At 41.0% G+C, this 14,785-nt stretch overlaps 1 protein-coding gene across 6 annotated transcripts in view; it reads right to left on the reverse strand.

Moving 5' to 3' along the window:
* Nucleotides 1–11,197, reverse strand: part of CHRNA5 (cholinergic receptor nicotinic alpha 5 subunit) — a 64,838-nt gene extending 53,641 nt beyond the window's left edge. For 4 of the 6 annotated variants that reach the window (XM_060154982.1, XM_060155007.1, XM_060155023.1 and 1 more), the window contains exon 1: nt 1,222–1,492. In XM_060154982.1, the coding sequence (XP_060010965.1) occupies nt 1,222–1,348 (127 nt within the window). In that variant the 5' untranslated portion in view covers nt 1,349–1,492. Of the gene's footprint in view, nt 1–1,221; nt 1,513–11,169 lie in introns of those variants that run through there. The other 2 variants (XM_060155029.1, XM_060154998.1) reach the window with 2 other exon arrangements.
* Between the last annotated feature and the right edge of the window lie 3,588 nt (nt 11,198–14,785).

Below are 14,785 nucleotides of genomic sequence, written 5' to 3' on the forward strand. Positions count from 1 at the left end.
ATATTATTTAATCCTGAAAATGACTCAGAGGTAAGCAGTATTATCCCCATTTTTCAAAGAAGGAGGACCGCTGAGACAAGCTTGTCCAAGTCAAGATACACCAGAGTTATAATTTGAACCCAGGTTTGCCTGGCTCCAAAATCACATTCCTTTCTTTCTGTTAAACTATGACTCTCTCTGCACAGGATTTATTTGTTTAAATCATCCTCCACGTTCTTCCTCTACAGTCTTCGTTAAGCAATACACCCTGCAATAAATAATTCTAGTCTTCAAGATTATCACTTCCTAGAATCAGGAATCAGAGTTTAAAAACCTTAAGGAAGGAAAGACAAGAAAAGGTTCTGCTTATACCCAAATAAAGTTTCCTCACTCATAAAATTTGAAATACTGGTGTAGTGAACTTCAGCTTTTACCTCTTGCTTAAAGGAGTCTTACTTTTTCTATGTTTAGATCACACCATAGGTGCTCCATAAGTAGTAGTATTTTTCTTCAAGGTGTTGAGAGGGCAGACTCAAACTTTCTGAAGCTTTGAATTTTAAAAAGAACTAAGCATTTTCTTTTGTTGTTTCTATTCCTGTCCACAACATTTTGAAATAGAGAAGGCTGGGGAAAAGCTCTATTCCAAGATGCTAGGGAGGAATTTAGGATGCAAATGGTTAGCCCTCTGCCCAGCCTTCTACAGCTAACATGTTTCATCTTCGGGCAAAGGGGAAGATTTCAAATGCTAAGGGGCAAGTAGGGGAGGAGGACGGGGCCAAGGGGTAGAAGATCAAATCCTAATCCCTAGTATTAAGTCCAAGGAGCCTTCATAGTTGCCTGTGAATAAAGTAACTACGTGGGAAGCCCAGCTGAAACCAAGGAAGGAAAGCCCTGCTGGATAACGACAGCATCTTTTATTGAAAAAGTTGTATCGAAGTACACAGCAGTCTCCAGTGATGCGGGTCGTGGAACAAAATTCAAAGAGGCCTTTTCTCTGCATTTAAATGAACACATCTGAGCATTTAAACTGAAACCTCACCCCAAACCCCCAGGAGAAAAATATAACCGCCCTCCGTATAACAAGATTTTCGGTGCGGGCCGCAGCCTCGCGGCTCTCCGGGCACCGACGTGAAGCTGCCCCGGCCTCCCCGCGGTCCCCGCCCGGCGCACCCCGGCGGCCCTGAGCCCCGCCGCCCGCTCCGAGGACGAACCCACGGACCGCCATCCGTCGCCCAGGCTCACCTCCGGGCACGCCGCCTGCCGCGCCCTCCGGACCCCAGCGCCCAGCGACCAGCTGAAATACGAGGAGGAAGTGGAGCGGGCGGTGCCCGAGGCTGAGGACCCTGCGCTCCGACCCCAGCGCAGCCATCGCCCGGGACCCGCGCGGGAATGCAGGGAGCCGCCTCGCGACGGCCGCGTGGGCAACGCGGACTCGAGGGACCGAGCCGGGAGTGTGGGTTGGAGCCAAAGGCTAGCAGCGGCTGCGGAGGGGCTGACCGACTCCTCAGCTGGAGCCGGGGTAGCCTTCACTGCCCGCCGAATTTGGGCGGGCTCTGGGCGCGAGAAGAGGCTCAGGAAGCCTAGCCCCGCCCAAACCCCGCCCCGCCCACCTCTTGTTCCGCCCAGCCCCGCCTCGTCGTCTCTGGCCCCGCCCCTCCTACTCATAGCCCCGCCTCCGTTCCGCCCAGTCGTTCTCCAGGCCCGGGTTTTGGCCCCACACTATCCATTCTAGCTCCGCCTTTTTCACACCTGGCCCCTCCTCACCACTCTGGCCCCGCCTCCAGGCCCGACACCTGGCGGGTGAGATGTTGGAGCTCAGAGTCCCAGGAAGGGCAAGGCCAGAGGATGGCATCACAGGCGGGTCCTTAGTCTAACCACAGAGTGACCTTGGGCAAGCCGCTGCATACCTATGATAACTACCATTAATTAATGTCTGCTCCGTGCCCAGCACCAAGAGGGGAACCAGACAGAGAGACCGCTCTCAGCAGACAGAAAACCAGTAAACATAAATAAAGTTATTGAGTTGTGATGAGAGACGCAAAGGAAACAGGCGGGAGGCTGAAACATAGTGGAAGGGCACTTACTCCTAGGCTCCTGGCTGAAGCTCTCTCCACTCAACACTGCTGCCCACTAAATTCCTCCTTGCGAGGTAAATACCAGTCGCAGCTTGCTGCCTCAAAAGGCTGTTATGAGAGCCAAGTGATCCCCAACAGAAGACCAGCGAGGCGACACTGGGCAAGTCACCCTCCCTCTCTGGGCCTATTTCTTCATCCTTAAAAGGGTGAGGATAAGCTAGAGGACTTGGAAGGTCCAGCTCTGACACTCATTCAAGCCATCCACAGAAATGATTTGCAGGTGTCTCAAATGTGGACAACGCCCTCCATGCTGCCATCAGTTAACGTCAGCAAATATTAGTGACTCCATCTGCCGCTGACACTAGCAACTCCGATGGTGATTGACAATGATTGCTAGAATTCCATCTCAGATCGCACTAGATCATACACTTCATCCCTTCTATTCATAATTGATTAGAAAGCTTCATTTGGCTGAAGAGATTCAGGCAAATCATCTTTAAACTTCAATGACAGTGCGTTTCTCTGATTCTTCACAGAAAGCTTTATGGATTTGACACCTCTAAGACTCCTTGTAAGCAGAAGTATCACTCCAAGCTCCAGACTCTGAATCTGTTTAAAAACTAAACCTGGTTGCAAAGAATCCAAAGGTGAAAATTAGTTAAGACATTTTTCCCCAACTAAGTACCACCAGGAAAATGGAAACAATATCCATTGAAACTAGTCTGCTTAAGCTGGACTTAGGGAAAGAAAGGGGCCACAGAAAATGATAACCAGGTTGTCACTAATTACACTTCTACATAGGAAGGAAAGACAGTATTTATCGTCCCTTATTTCTATTTTGCTCTGAAGAATTTATGGGGCATGTAGACACTTATGCAATTCACCCTAACGGTATTTGGAGAAAGTAAAGTGTTATTCTGCTTCTACAGCTAGGGGATTTGAAACTGAGTGGTTGAATAACTGTTGAAGGTCACAGCACCTGTCAGTGGAAAAAATAGAATTAAATGGCTGTTAGCTGAGCCATGGCAAGCATAATTGGGACTCCTAGGTCTCCCCAGAGTGTTACATCAATAACCATGAGAACGGACTTCCCTGGTGGTGTAGTGGTTAGGAATCTGCCTGCCAATGCACGGACATGGGTTCGAGCTGTGGTCCACCGCAACGAAGAATAGTCCCTGCTCACTGCAACTAGAGAAAGCCCGCGCACAGCAATGAAGACCCAACGCAGCCAAAAATAAACAAATAAATAAATAATTTTTAAAAAATGATTAAAGAGGTAAAATTATTTTAAAAAATGACCATGAGAACAAGTTATTTACATAATCTGTGAAAAAATAATACTTGTTACTGTTCTTGAGTGAAAGGTAAAGTGTGTAATTTGTTGGGCACTTTAAAATCCAAGCAAATAATTATAGAATATAATGTATGCATCTTGGATGGTTTTTTCTAGAATGATACACCAATTACTCTCGGTTGCTGGATATGGTGGCAGCACCTGACTCTGATAACAGGCATTTTCACACTGCTAGGAAATGCTGGCTGATCAAATGACAATGAAAACTGGTGCTGTTGCTGTGGCCACCACCTACAAAGGTTCCCTAAAGTAGCATCTGTCTACCAACTTTCTGAGATTTGACCAAAGGGACTGTCATACAGTCTACAGTGCACCCATATCCCAGACACCACATTTCCTCTGAAGATTATGGAATTTTTGTTACACTTTCCTGCCTTTGCCCATCCTACTCCTCCCTTTCCCTGAATATCCAAACCCACCCTTTCTTCAAGACCCATTTCAAATGCTGCTTGCCCCTTGAAGCCTAGCCTGGTTCCCCCACCAGACACAGCCTCTGCCTTCTCTGAACTTCCAGAACACTTTTATTTCTCTCACAGCACTTACCACGTTCCATCTTTGGGTCCATTTCTCTATACATCTTATGTCCTCTACTAGATGATGAGGTCCTAGGCTTAGAGTCTATGTCTTATTCATCTTTATAATACTCACTAGCGAGTCAGTGCCTTGCCATAGAAAGTGGCATATATATATAATATATAATATAATAATTATCATATTAACCTTGCTAGGTAGTGGGAGAATACAATAATCTAAGCACTTCTTAATATACTAGCACATTTAAACTCCAGCAGTATTAGAAGTATGGTACTTTTATTACCCTTGTTTTGTCTTGACCTCTCTTTCTCACTGCTCTTGGCAGGTTCCTCTTCTTTCACCCAGACTCCGCATGTTGGGAATTCCACAGGCTGAAATCTGGGACCTATCTCTTTCTCTGTACACTCTGCCCCTGCCTCCACCCTACTCCCCCCACTTCTGTGATCTTATCCATTTCCCTGGCGTTAAATACCTTCCACATACTGGCAATGACCAGATTCACACTCAGGTGCTAATCTCAACTCTGGGTCTCTGTCTCAACTCTGTGTGTATGTGACATCATCGTCACTTGGACATGTCAGTTAATTATGTCCCAAAACGTTTTGTTCCCTTAGTCTCCCCATCTCAATCCATGGTACCACCATCCAACTAATTATTCAAGCGAAAAACCTGGAGGTCATCATTGGTTCTTCCCTCTGCTTCACCCACCAAGTCTAATTCAACCTTAAGTGCTGTTTACCTTGAACCTATCTGGAATCCATATCTTAATCCTCCTCTCCTACTACTATAGTCAAGTCCATGCTTATCTCTAGCTGAGACTCCACCTGCACTCTCCAGCACATTCTGAGGGCAGCCTGAGTGATCGTCTTAAAACACAAACAAAATCCCAAGTCCTTGCCACCCATTAGAGTGGCCCCTGCTGCCTGCATTGACAGGTCCCCCCCACCCCGCACGCACACACCATGCTCCTGGGTCATTGGCCCCTTTCAGTCTCTGGAACCAGCCAGCATGGTCCTGCCTTGACATGAACTGCTCCCTCTGCCTGCCCTGTTCCCTCCCCAGCCTTGCTCCTCCCCCGCTTTGCCTAATTCCTACTCCTCCTTCAGGACTGAGCTTATTTGTCACCTCTTGAGAGACAAACCAACCTAAGCTGGGTCTTCCACTCCCTCTATTACTCTGTATCAGTGTGCCCTGTCCCCTCCCCTCACCACATTTGTCACAATTTTTAATGACATAATTTTAGTGTGCCTGATTCCCCCTATAGAAAATTAGCTCCAGATGGGCAACAGCTGTGTCTGGTATCCACCGGTGGGTGCCCAGTATATGGAGCACACAGTTGATGCTCAAAATGTTTGTTGGATGAATAAATGCATGTGAAGTAGTTTGCCCAAGATCTCTGAGCTAGTGAGGTAGAAAATGGTGAGCAGGGATTCAAACCCAGGTGGCCTGACTTCAAACTAAACTGAATCTCTCTCTGTAGACCCCACCCCTAATCTTTAAACCAGAGCCTTAAAAGCTGCCTGGCAGGACACAAAGCTGGTAAAGCGAGCATTCAGCTGCAGGGCCCAAGTGTTCAATAGCTGGCAGCTATTATTGTTTGTGTGGCAGTTATTCTCTGATGTGCTTTTGCACTTACGAAACCCTTAAGCAGAGGGGAGTTGGTGCTTTGGAGTTTAAAAAAGAGCACACGAGAAGGGAATTAGGGGGCCAAATAAATAAGAGGAATCAAAAATAAACATTGTCGTTTGCAAGTGGTATGACCTAATGAGTTGTCTTTTATGTCAATGTTGCTGTTCACTTTTCTTTTTTATAACGGGGTCAACTGAGCTAAATTCAGAGCTCGGCAGATTCTCTGAATCTTCCATTCAGCATTTCCATTATGGCTTGGTGATAAATTCTGCTGTGAGCCTTGGAGAGCCAAACTGAAAAGGTAATTAAAGATAAAAATGGATGCTGTCAATTTTATTGTTGAAGTTAAATGCATTTTCACAGATTAAAGGAAAAAAAGCAAGTATTGATAGGACATTAAAATCCAATTCTTCAAAAGAAATGATATAAAAATAAAAGGTCCCTTTCAGGGGCTATTTCAATGGCTGTGATCAAAATGTAAAAGAGCAGACATATTTTAATGCAGGGAGCTTTCAAAGAAAATTAATTGGCCACATTTGTATTAGATTGTAATAGCTAAATAGTAGCACATAAAATCAAATATCACAAAAAGTACAAACCATGTATAAAACTGAGCTGTCTCAGTAGAATTTAATAATAGCATATATGCGTATACGTATACACCACAATGTCACGGACCCAATTAACAATAGAAAAACACAAGAGAACAAAGAAATGGCAGTTCATTACAAAACAAAATAAATTATAATGTGTCCTGAACAAATACCAGCTCTTGTTATAAATGAAGATATTGTTTTCCATCTTAAGAAAGTACACTGTAATATCCTATGCCCTCTAAATGTTGAAAACTTTTATATCTGGAAGTGATGAATCATATCATGAAAGAATTTTTTTAAAGACAAATATGAACAATACTCTATTGTGTACTTGTAACTTGCAAAAGGATAGATCTTAAATCTCCACACACACACACAAAATGGTAACTATGTAGAGGTAATGGATATGTTAATTAGCTTGATTGTGGTGATCATTTCACAATGTATATGCACATTAAACATCAAATTTGTATACATCAATGACAGCTCCATAAAGCTGCTAAAATATAATTTCTACAGTAAAAAAAACACAAATATGGATTTCTCTAGATAAATTCCTTCAGCAGATTTGCAATTACTATGCAAAAGCTCAACATTTGTGTATTAGATCAACACAATTTATTAGAAATATGTAAATATTGATTTCATTAAATGAAATGTTCTTCATAGGTGACATACTATTATAAATTTTAAAAAGAAACTTATGCCCTTACTTAATGACCACAAAACACAATTGCAAATGCTTGACTCTGTGCAAAAGGTAGAATTTAAATATTCTTATCAAATATACAGCCTATATCTCACTCTCTTTCTATTCTAGAAATGAGAGGTATTTATAGACACTGCCACATATATCAAAAATAAATCCAAAGGACAAATTATACTGCAGGTATAGACCACAAATGCTCCAGAAATTTGTAGCTATGCACCAGGAGAATTGTCCTCTTAGAATTTAATTCATTGATTGCCAATTTAATTGTCCCTAGACTATTCCCACCTCAATCAAGGGATATTAAGGAATTATGATCCTCAAAAGCACTCAAAAAATTCAAAATTAAATATATTTCTCTTCCATTTGTAATTTGTAGGCTGCCATGTAAGGCATTTAGGGATGTGAGGATAAATTAAAACCAAAATGGAGCTGTTTCTCTACTATGTTTGGGACTCTGCTGTAATTATCTGCTCCTCTAATTTATTTAGCAAGGTTCACTTTCTCATCTATCTAGTGATTACTAATTGATGTCAAGTCTTCTATATGCATAAGAAGACCAGATGAGCAACCCTTTAGCAATACAAAAAACTCCCTCTGAAAGTTAATGTATGGCACTGATTGTTCCAGAGAATCGATTTTCTTTAACCTAATTCTAAGCCACCTGATCCAAGTCTCTCAAAATTGGAAACCATTTGGTAATTTCCAGTTCCACAGCTGTCTCACACGAGACACAATCTCTCCTTGCTCTTCTATAACACGCTTGATTAATAATCTCATTTATTTTCTGCTTTCCTCCCCTACACACAGTAAGTTCCATGAAAGCAGAGATATTACCTATCTTGTTCACTGTATCATCCTGAGAACTTGACAAATAGCTGATTCTCAAATAATTGTTGAATGAATAGCTAGGAGGTGACAGAGCAAGGATCCACACTGGTGTTTATCTGACATCAAAGACCAAAGACTGCACTCCCCAATATGTCAAGAACTTTCTGTATTTCCCAATCTACTATCTCGCAGAGTGTCGGAGAGATCAAATGGGCATCAAAAGCACAACAAGCAATTTCAACTCTGCTTCACCAGTGACTAAGAAGATCTGATGTAACCAAGGATCAAATATATCCTTTTTCTTACAGGTGACTTCAAGTATTCTTTAGTTTTCAACAAATTGAAAACACTCTAGAAGTTAAGGGGAAAAGGGCTGGAGAGGGACAAATGGGGGAGGCTCCCATAGAAGCCCAGGCCAGGGATGACAGCAATGGCTTGCACTGCAGTGGTGGCACTGGAGCTGTGTGACTTGGCACAAGCTCATCTCTTCTGAGCTTTGGTTTTCTCAGCTACATAAATAGAAAGTTTGCCTCTAAATCACTGGGCACATTGTAGGCCCTCAGTGCTACAATTATACTAAATGTTTTACAAGGTTATGGTGAGAATTAGCACTGATAAATATACAGTAACTGACACATTTGTGTACTCAACAAATGATAGCTTCTACTCTGTTGTATTGAGAAACAGCGTGTTCTAAGGCTGCAAAATGCTTTAGAAGAGCAATGAAAAGGAAAAAACTTATTTTAAATTCTCATTTAAGACTGTTTAAAAATAGCTTTTCTACCTACTGTATACCTCAGGGAACTCTACTCAATGCTCTGTGGTGACCGAACTGGGAAGGAAATCCAAAAAAGAGGGGGCATATGTATACATATAGCTGATTCACTTTGCTTTACAGTATAAACTAACACAACATTGTAAAGCAACTATACGCCAATAAAAATTAATTTAAAAATAAATAAATAAACCTCACATTAAACCTAAAATAAATAAATAAATAAAATAGCTTTTCTGTAATTTGCCATAGTCTACCAGTACACTTATTCTGCAGCTAAACTGGGCCAGTGAAATAAGCTAACAGTGGCTAACTCTGGGCAAGATAGTAAGGGCAATTATTATTTAATTTGTTGTGTATTTTCCAAATTGAGCATGCACTGCTTTTGTGATCGGGAAAAGCAAGTTGTTAGATTGTTTAGGACTCAGAAGACAATTTACCCCGGATTCTCTCATTCTGTACTCTCTCAAAGTCATTCGGACTGACGTTTTCAGAGAATGTTGTTATATAAGGCTCTTGGGTACAGAATCAAAGACGTGGCCTTTCCTAGTGTTAGGCATAAAGGAACTTAGAGAAGACATTCTTCCTGCCAGGATGAAAGGAAGCCAAAATCCTCTCCAACTGTGAGACCTACTTCAAGGACAACAAATGAATTCATATATGTAAATTTACTCAAGGAGTCAATCCAGTTCCCATTTTTATTGGGCTCTTACAGGAGAAAATAGCAGAAAGTAGACTCCTTTTAAAATCTGAACTGTTAATATGAATGTATAGTATAAATATGGATGAAAAATTAACCAAGATATGACCCATCAATTCCACTACTAGGTATATAGAGAAAGAGAAATTAAAACACATGTCCACACAAAAACATATACATGAGTATTCAAAGCAGCAATACTCATAATAACCAAAAAACAGAAACAACCCTAATGTCCCCAAACTGATGAATAGATAAAATGTGGTATAATCACACAATGGAATATTATTCAGTAATAAAAGGAGATGAATTCATGCTATTATTTCTCTCACCTAGTAAACAAAGAAATACCAATACATACTATAACGTGGATGAACCTTGAAAACATTACACTAAGTGAAAGAGGCCAGTCACAGAGGACCACTTAGTATATGATTCCATTTATATGAAATTCCCAGAATAGGCAACTCTGTATAGACAGAAAGTAGATTAGTGGTTGTGTAGGGCTGAGGAGGGACCTGGGGGTGATGGCAAATTGGTACCAGGTTTCTTTCCCAGATGATGAAAATGTTCTAAGATTGTGGTGACAGTTGTACGACTCTGTGACTATGCTAAAAGTCACTGACGTGTACCCTTTAAATGAGTGAATTGTATGGTCTATGAATTATATCTCGATAAAGCTGTTACCAAAAAATAAATAAGTAAATAAACCAAGAAAGGCAAATAACTATCTTATTTCATGTTGTTCTGAATTCATTCATTTTCTTTTTCCCCCATTAATCAGTTCATTAGAAATATTTTAAATTCAACTATTTTGTGAAGTTATGAGTTCTGGAAAGGAAAGGTAACATCGGAAGAATATCAGAAGCTATTTAAAGCAGCTATAAGATGGTCTTTCTCTCTTTTTTTTCTCCAGTTGAGTCATACCTTCAAACTTTTTCTTTGAAAGTTTAGGGAAGACTCATTTTTTTTTTTAATACTGGAAAAAAGTCAGGCTCTCTTCCTCCCCCCAAATATCTTGGACAAATCACATCTGTTTAAAATTTATTCTTGTACTTATTGGTTTTGCAAAAGAAGGCATCGTCTTACACAGTATTTGTAATTAAAAGCAAATCATTTGTTTAAAAAAAGGGCAGTTTGCCAAAAAATGGTTTTGGTCTTTTATAATTCTCATTAAAACAATATCTAGCCCAAAAAAAAAGAATGGACAATTCCCAATTAGCCTGAACATTCGAATTAAAGTTGCATAATTAATTTAAATAGTGCCTTTTAAAAATAGATACCAATTATATATTTAAAATTGCACATGATAGGGGCTTCCCTGGTGGCGCAGTGGTTAAGAATCTGCCGGCCAATGCAGGGGACACGGGTTCGAGCCCTGGTCCGGGAAGTTCACACATGCCATGGAGCAACTATGACCAGGCACCACAGCTACCGAGCCTGTGCTGTAGAGCCTGCGAGCCACAACTACTGAGCCCACACGCCACAACTACTGAAGACCAAGTGCCTATAGCCCATGCTCCACAACAAGAAAAGTCACCACAATGAGAAGACTGCACACCACAATGAAGAGTAGCCCCTGCTCGCCACAACTAGAGAAAGCCCGCGTGCAGCAACAAAGACCCAATGTGGCCAAAAATAAAATAAAAAATAAAATTAAATTAAATAAATTAAATTCAAACAATAAATAAAATTGCGCATGATAAAAGTGATATAACCACAAATTTACTAGAAGTATGTTATAGACTTTGGCATGGGGAATATCTTTATATGCATGATACTAACAACAAGAACTATAAATGATTGATAGTTTTGCCTGCATAAACACAAAAAGCCTTCAGTATACCTGCATTAAAAATGAATTTTTTAGAAGTTAAATGCTCTGATAGAAAACTGAGCAAAGGAGATGGACAGTACACAAAAGAATACAAATGAACAACATGTGGAAGAAAAAGAAAAAGAAAGCATTTGACATGGTTTTACTCACTGTGTAATGTGCAATATTGTTTGCAGAATTCTTCCCTCCCAGGGATATTGGTTTTAAGCCAAAACAGCAATAAGAAAAAGACGTTAGGAAATTTTAAGAGTAGTTCATCATATTCACTTAATGTCTTTTAAAATTAGATTGTAACTACTTATCTGAGTTAGAGGCCCTAGTCATCCTCTACTCCCTCTCTCTCATCCCTCACTGTGTGGGAGCCTCCCTCCTCTCTGTTCTTAGACCCTCATCCTTCCTTGCCTATTTAGGTAGCCTCCTATCTGGTTTCCCTGCCTTATGTCTCTTCCTACTTAATCCATCTTCTGGACTCCAAGAGTTCGAGTGTTAATTGTTTCTCTCATTTACTAAGAATCTCAGCAGCCTCTGCATTGTATCGAGCACAAACTCCAAGATCTGTGAAGCTGTCTTCTCTCCTTAGCATACGTGTCCAACCTCATCTCTTGTTCCTCTTCTTCCCCTAACGAGCTATGCTCTAGCTCTGCTCAGCTATGGATTTTCCATAAAAATGTGAAGCTTTCCCACTGCCAGGCCTTTACACAGCAGTTCCTTCTGCCTTTCCTCCCTAACCTCAGTGTACAGCCACCTGGAGTCTAGCACATCCTCCACATTGTTAAGTAGTTGATGACAGCCCCGCCTTTCCTGCAAGACTGCACATTAAGAACTGAGGATGAGGGGAGGGGTAAATTGGGTATTTGAGATTAACATATACACACTACTATATATATAATTGATAAACATCAAGGACCTAGTGTATAGCACAGGGAATTATATTCAATGCCTTGTAATAACCTATAATGGAAAAGAATCTGAAATAGAATATATGTATATATGTAACTGAATCACTTTGCTGTACACCTGAATCATTATAAATCAACTGTACTTCAATTAAAAAAAAAGAACTGAGGACATGTCTTACTCATCCATGAATCCACATCACCTAAAATTACCAGGAATATGGTAAATATAAAGAAATAAAGAAATGAATCCACTTTCTGATTTTTTTCCAGAATGTAGAATATTTTTACATTGCTAAAACAAATACTTTCATGGAACTTTCAAAGTGCTGGACTGTAGAAATTCCAGTCTTATTTTCTGATTAAGAAAAACACCAGCAATAAAATTATATGAAGGAACATGATTTTTTTTCCACGATTTATTTTTAAAAACGTGATTTGTAACTCACCAAAATGAAATCAGCTTAAGATTTTGATTTTAAAGTTTGACTCAAGATTTGAAACTTTTAGCTTTTTGGTTTCCTATTTGTTTCTGTTAAGGTGCTCTTGAACCCGTAGTGCCCCTGTGAGAACCCACAAGTTTTGCCCAGGTGAGAGGATGAAATGCCTGCTGTAGGTGGAGGAGTGCCCCTGTTCAGATGAGGATTGCTAAGCTTATATTTGGGATGAGTCATCAGGAACCAGAGGGGTCTGAAATCTAGGACTAAAAATACACCACAGAACAGAGGAAAAAGAAGCTGGGTGAGAATCTAGGCTAGCAGTCAGCCCGAGAGCAGGAAAAAACCCAGTTATAGAATAGCCCCTGCTGCAATCCCACCTTCTACTTCTCCCCTACAGTATGAAATTATTTCAACAAAAGGGTGAATATGTCAAAATTTGCCCATCTTTTGGGTGAAGTTCTGAAGACTTGCTTCTAATGTGGTGGTAAAATATGCTAAGCTGTCTTACCCACTACAGTCTTTGAAGTTGTCACAACTTTAAGCACGTGTTGAAGGGGTGATCAGAATATGGAAAACCCACCAGTTCTACTCACCTGGATGGAAAAGAGGTGTATTTTAGGATTTCACTCCACCATATCAAGAGCCACTATGCATTCCTTCAACAATATTTAATTCTTGCCTAATAGGTACCAGTTTCTGTTCTAGGTACTGGAACATAGCTGTTGAATAAAACAAAGTCATTGCTCTGGAAGCTTATATTCCAGTGAGGTAGACGGACAGTAAACAGGCCAGATGGTGTTGAGTGCTATGGAGGAAACTCAGCAGGGAGAAGGAGAATGTGAGTGTGTGGGGAACAGACTGCTCTTCTGTAGGAAGTAGCCAAATAAGGTGACATTGAGAGAGAGACCTGCACGAGATGAGTGGGCCATACTGATGTTCCCAGGGGAAGAGTATTCCCAGGTCAGAGGGAATGGCAAGTGCAAAGACCCTGGGATGGAAGAGGGCTTGTTATTTCAAGGAACAAGGGGGCTCATCTGATGAACAGAGTGAGGAAGGGAGCACAAGGTGGAAGAGAAGGTAGCAGAGGGGCCAGAGTATGGGGCACCTTGTAAACCAGTGTAAAGAATCTGGCTTTTACTGAGCAAGAAGGGAAGCTACTGGAGAGTTTTGAGCAAACCAGTAGCACAATCTTATATTTTGAAAGGCTGCTGTGTTGAGAATTGGCTGAAGGGAAAGGAAGCAGATGGAGCCTGTAGCAATAGTCCAAGTGAGAGAGAATGGTGGCATGGATCAGTGTACCTGCAGTGGTAAATGGCTGGATTCTAGATACATTCTGGAGATAAAGCCAACAGGATTTATCAATTCACTTCTCCATCTACTTCTACTTCTGTGCATAGCGAGACTGAAAGGTCATTTTACGACATACTGTCAACCCTCATTATGTACAGATTCTGCATTTGCAAGTTTGCCTTTAACCCCAAAACCAATACTCACAGTGCTCTCCTGGTCACTGTGGACACGCACAGAGCCATGGAAGTATTTGTTGCCTGATGTCCATTTTCCCAGCTGAAGTCAAACAAGGAGCCACTCTGCCTTCTTGCTTCAGCTCATACTGTAAACAAGTGTTCTTTTGGTCATTTTTGTGCTATGCTTTTTGAATTTTTGTGCTTTTTGTTGGTGATTTCACTTTTTAAAATGTCCCTTCAGTATAGTGCTTGCTAGTGTTCCTAAACACAAGGCAGCTGTGATGTGCCTTACATAGAAAATATATGCATTAGATAAGCTTCATTTAGGTATGAGTTAAAGTGCTGTTGGCCATGAGTTCAATATTAATGAAGTACCAACATACATTAAATGTCTCTAAACAGAAACACACATAAAACAAGGCTATGTATTGATCTGTTGATAAAAGTGTTGTAACCAGAGGCTCAAAGGAACCTAACCTGTTATTTTACTAGGAGCAATGGCTCAGAATTTGCTAATTCAGCCTTCATGCTGACTTTACAGAACATGGCTACCACAAACAAGAATCAACTGTATTAAGAGAAATTTAGAAGATTCAAAAAGCACTATGTCAAAGGGGCTTGGAAATAGCTTGAACACCACCACGTGCAGAAAACTCCAAGACACTGCTATTGCTTAAGAGCACTTAATTAGGGATTAGGCTGGGACCCCATATCTGATTGACAACACTGCTATGGCTCAATGCACTGGTTCTCATCCCTGCTGTCCATTAGATCATCCGGGGAGATTTCGAGCAATGGTAATGCCAGGGTCCACTGCAGAGGTTGCTTTAATTGGTATGGGGTATAGCCTGGGTACAAAGAAATTTAGAAGATTTTCAGATGATTCCAATATGCAGCAAAGCACTCCTCAAACTTCAGCATGAATTAGAAACACATGCAGAGCTTGGTTAAAACAGATTGCTGG

This window comes from Lagenorhynchus albirostris, chromosome 1 (assembly GCF_949774975.1).
Source record: "Lagenorhynchus albirostris chromosome 1, mLagAlb1.1, whole genome shotgun sequence".
Taxonomy (NCBI): Eukaryota; Metazoa; Chordata; class Mammalia; order Artiodactyla; family Delphinidae; genus Lagenorhynchus; species Lagenorhynchus albirostris.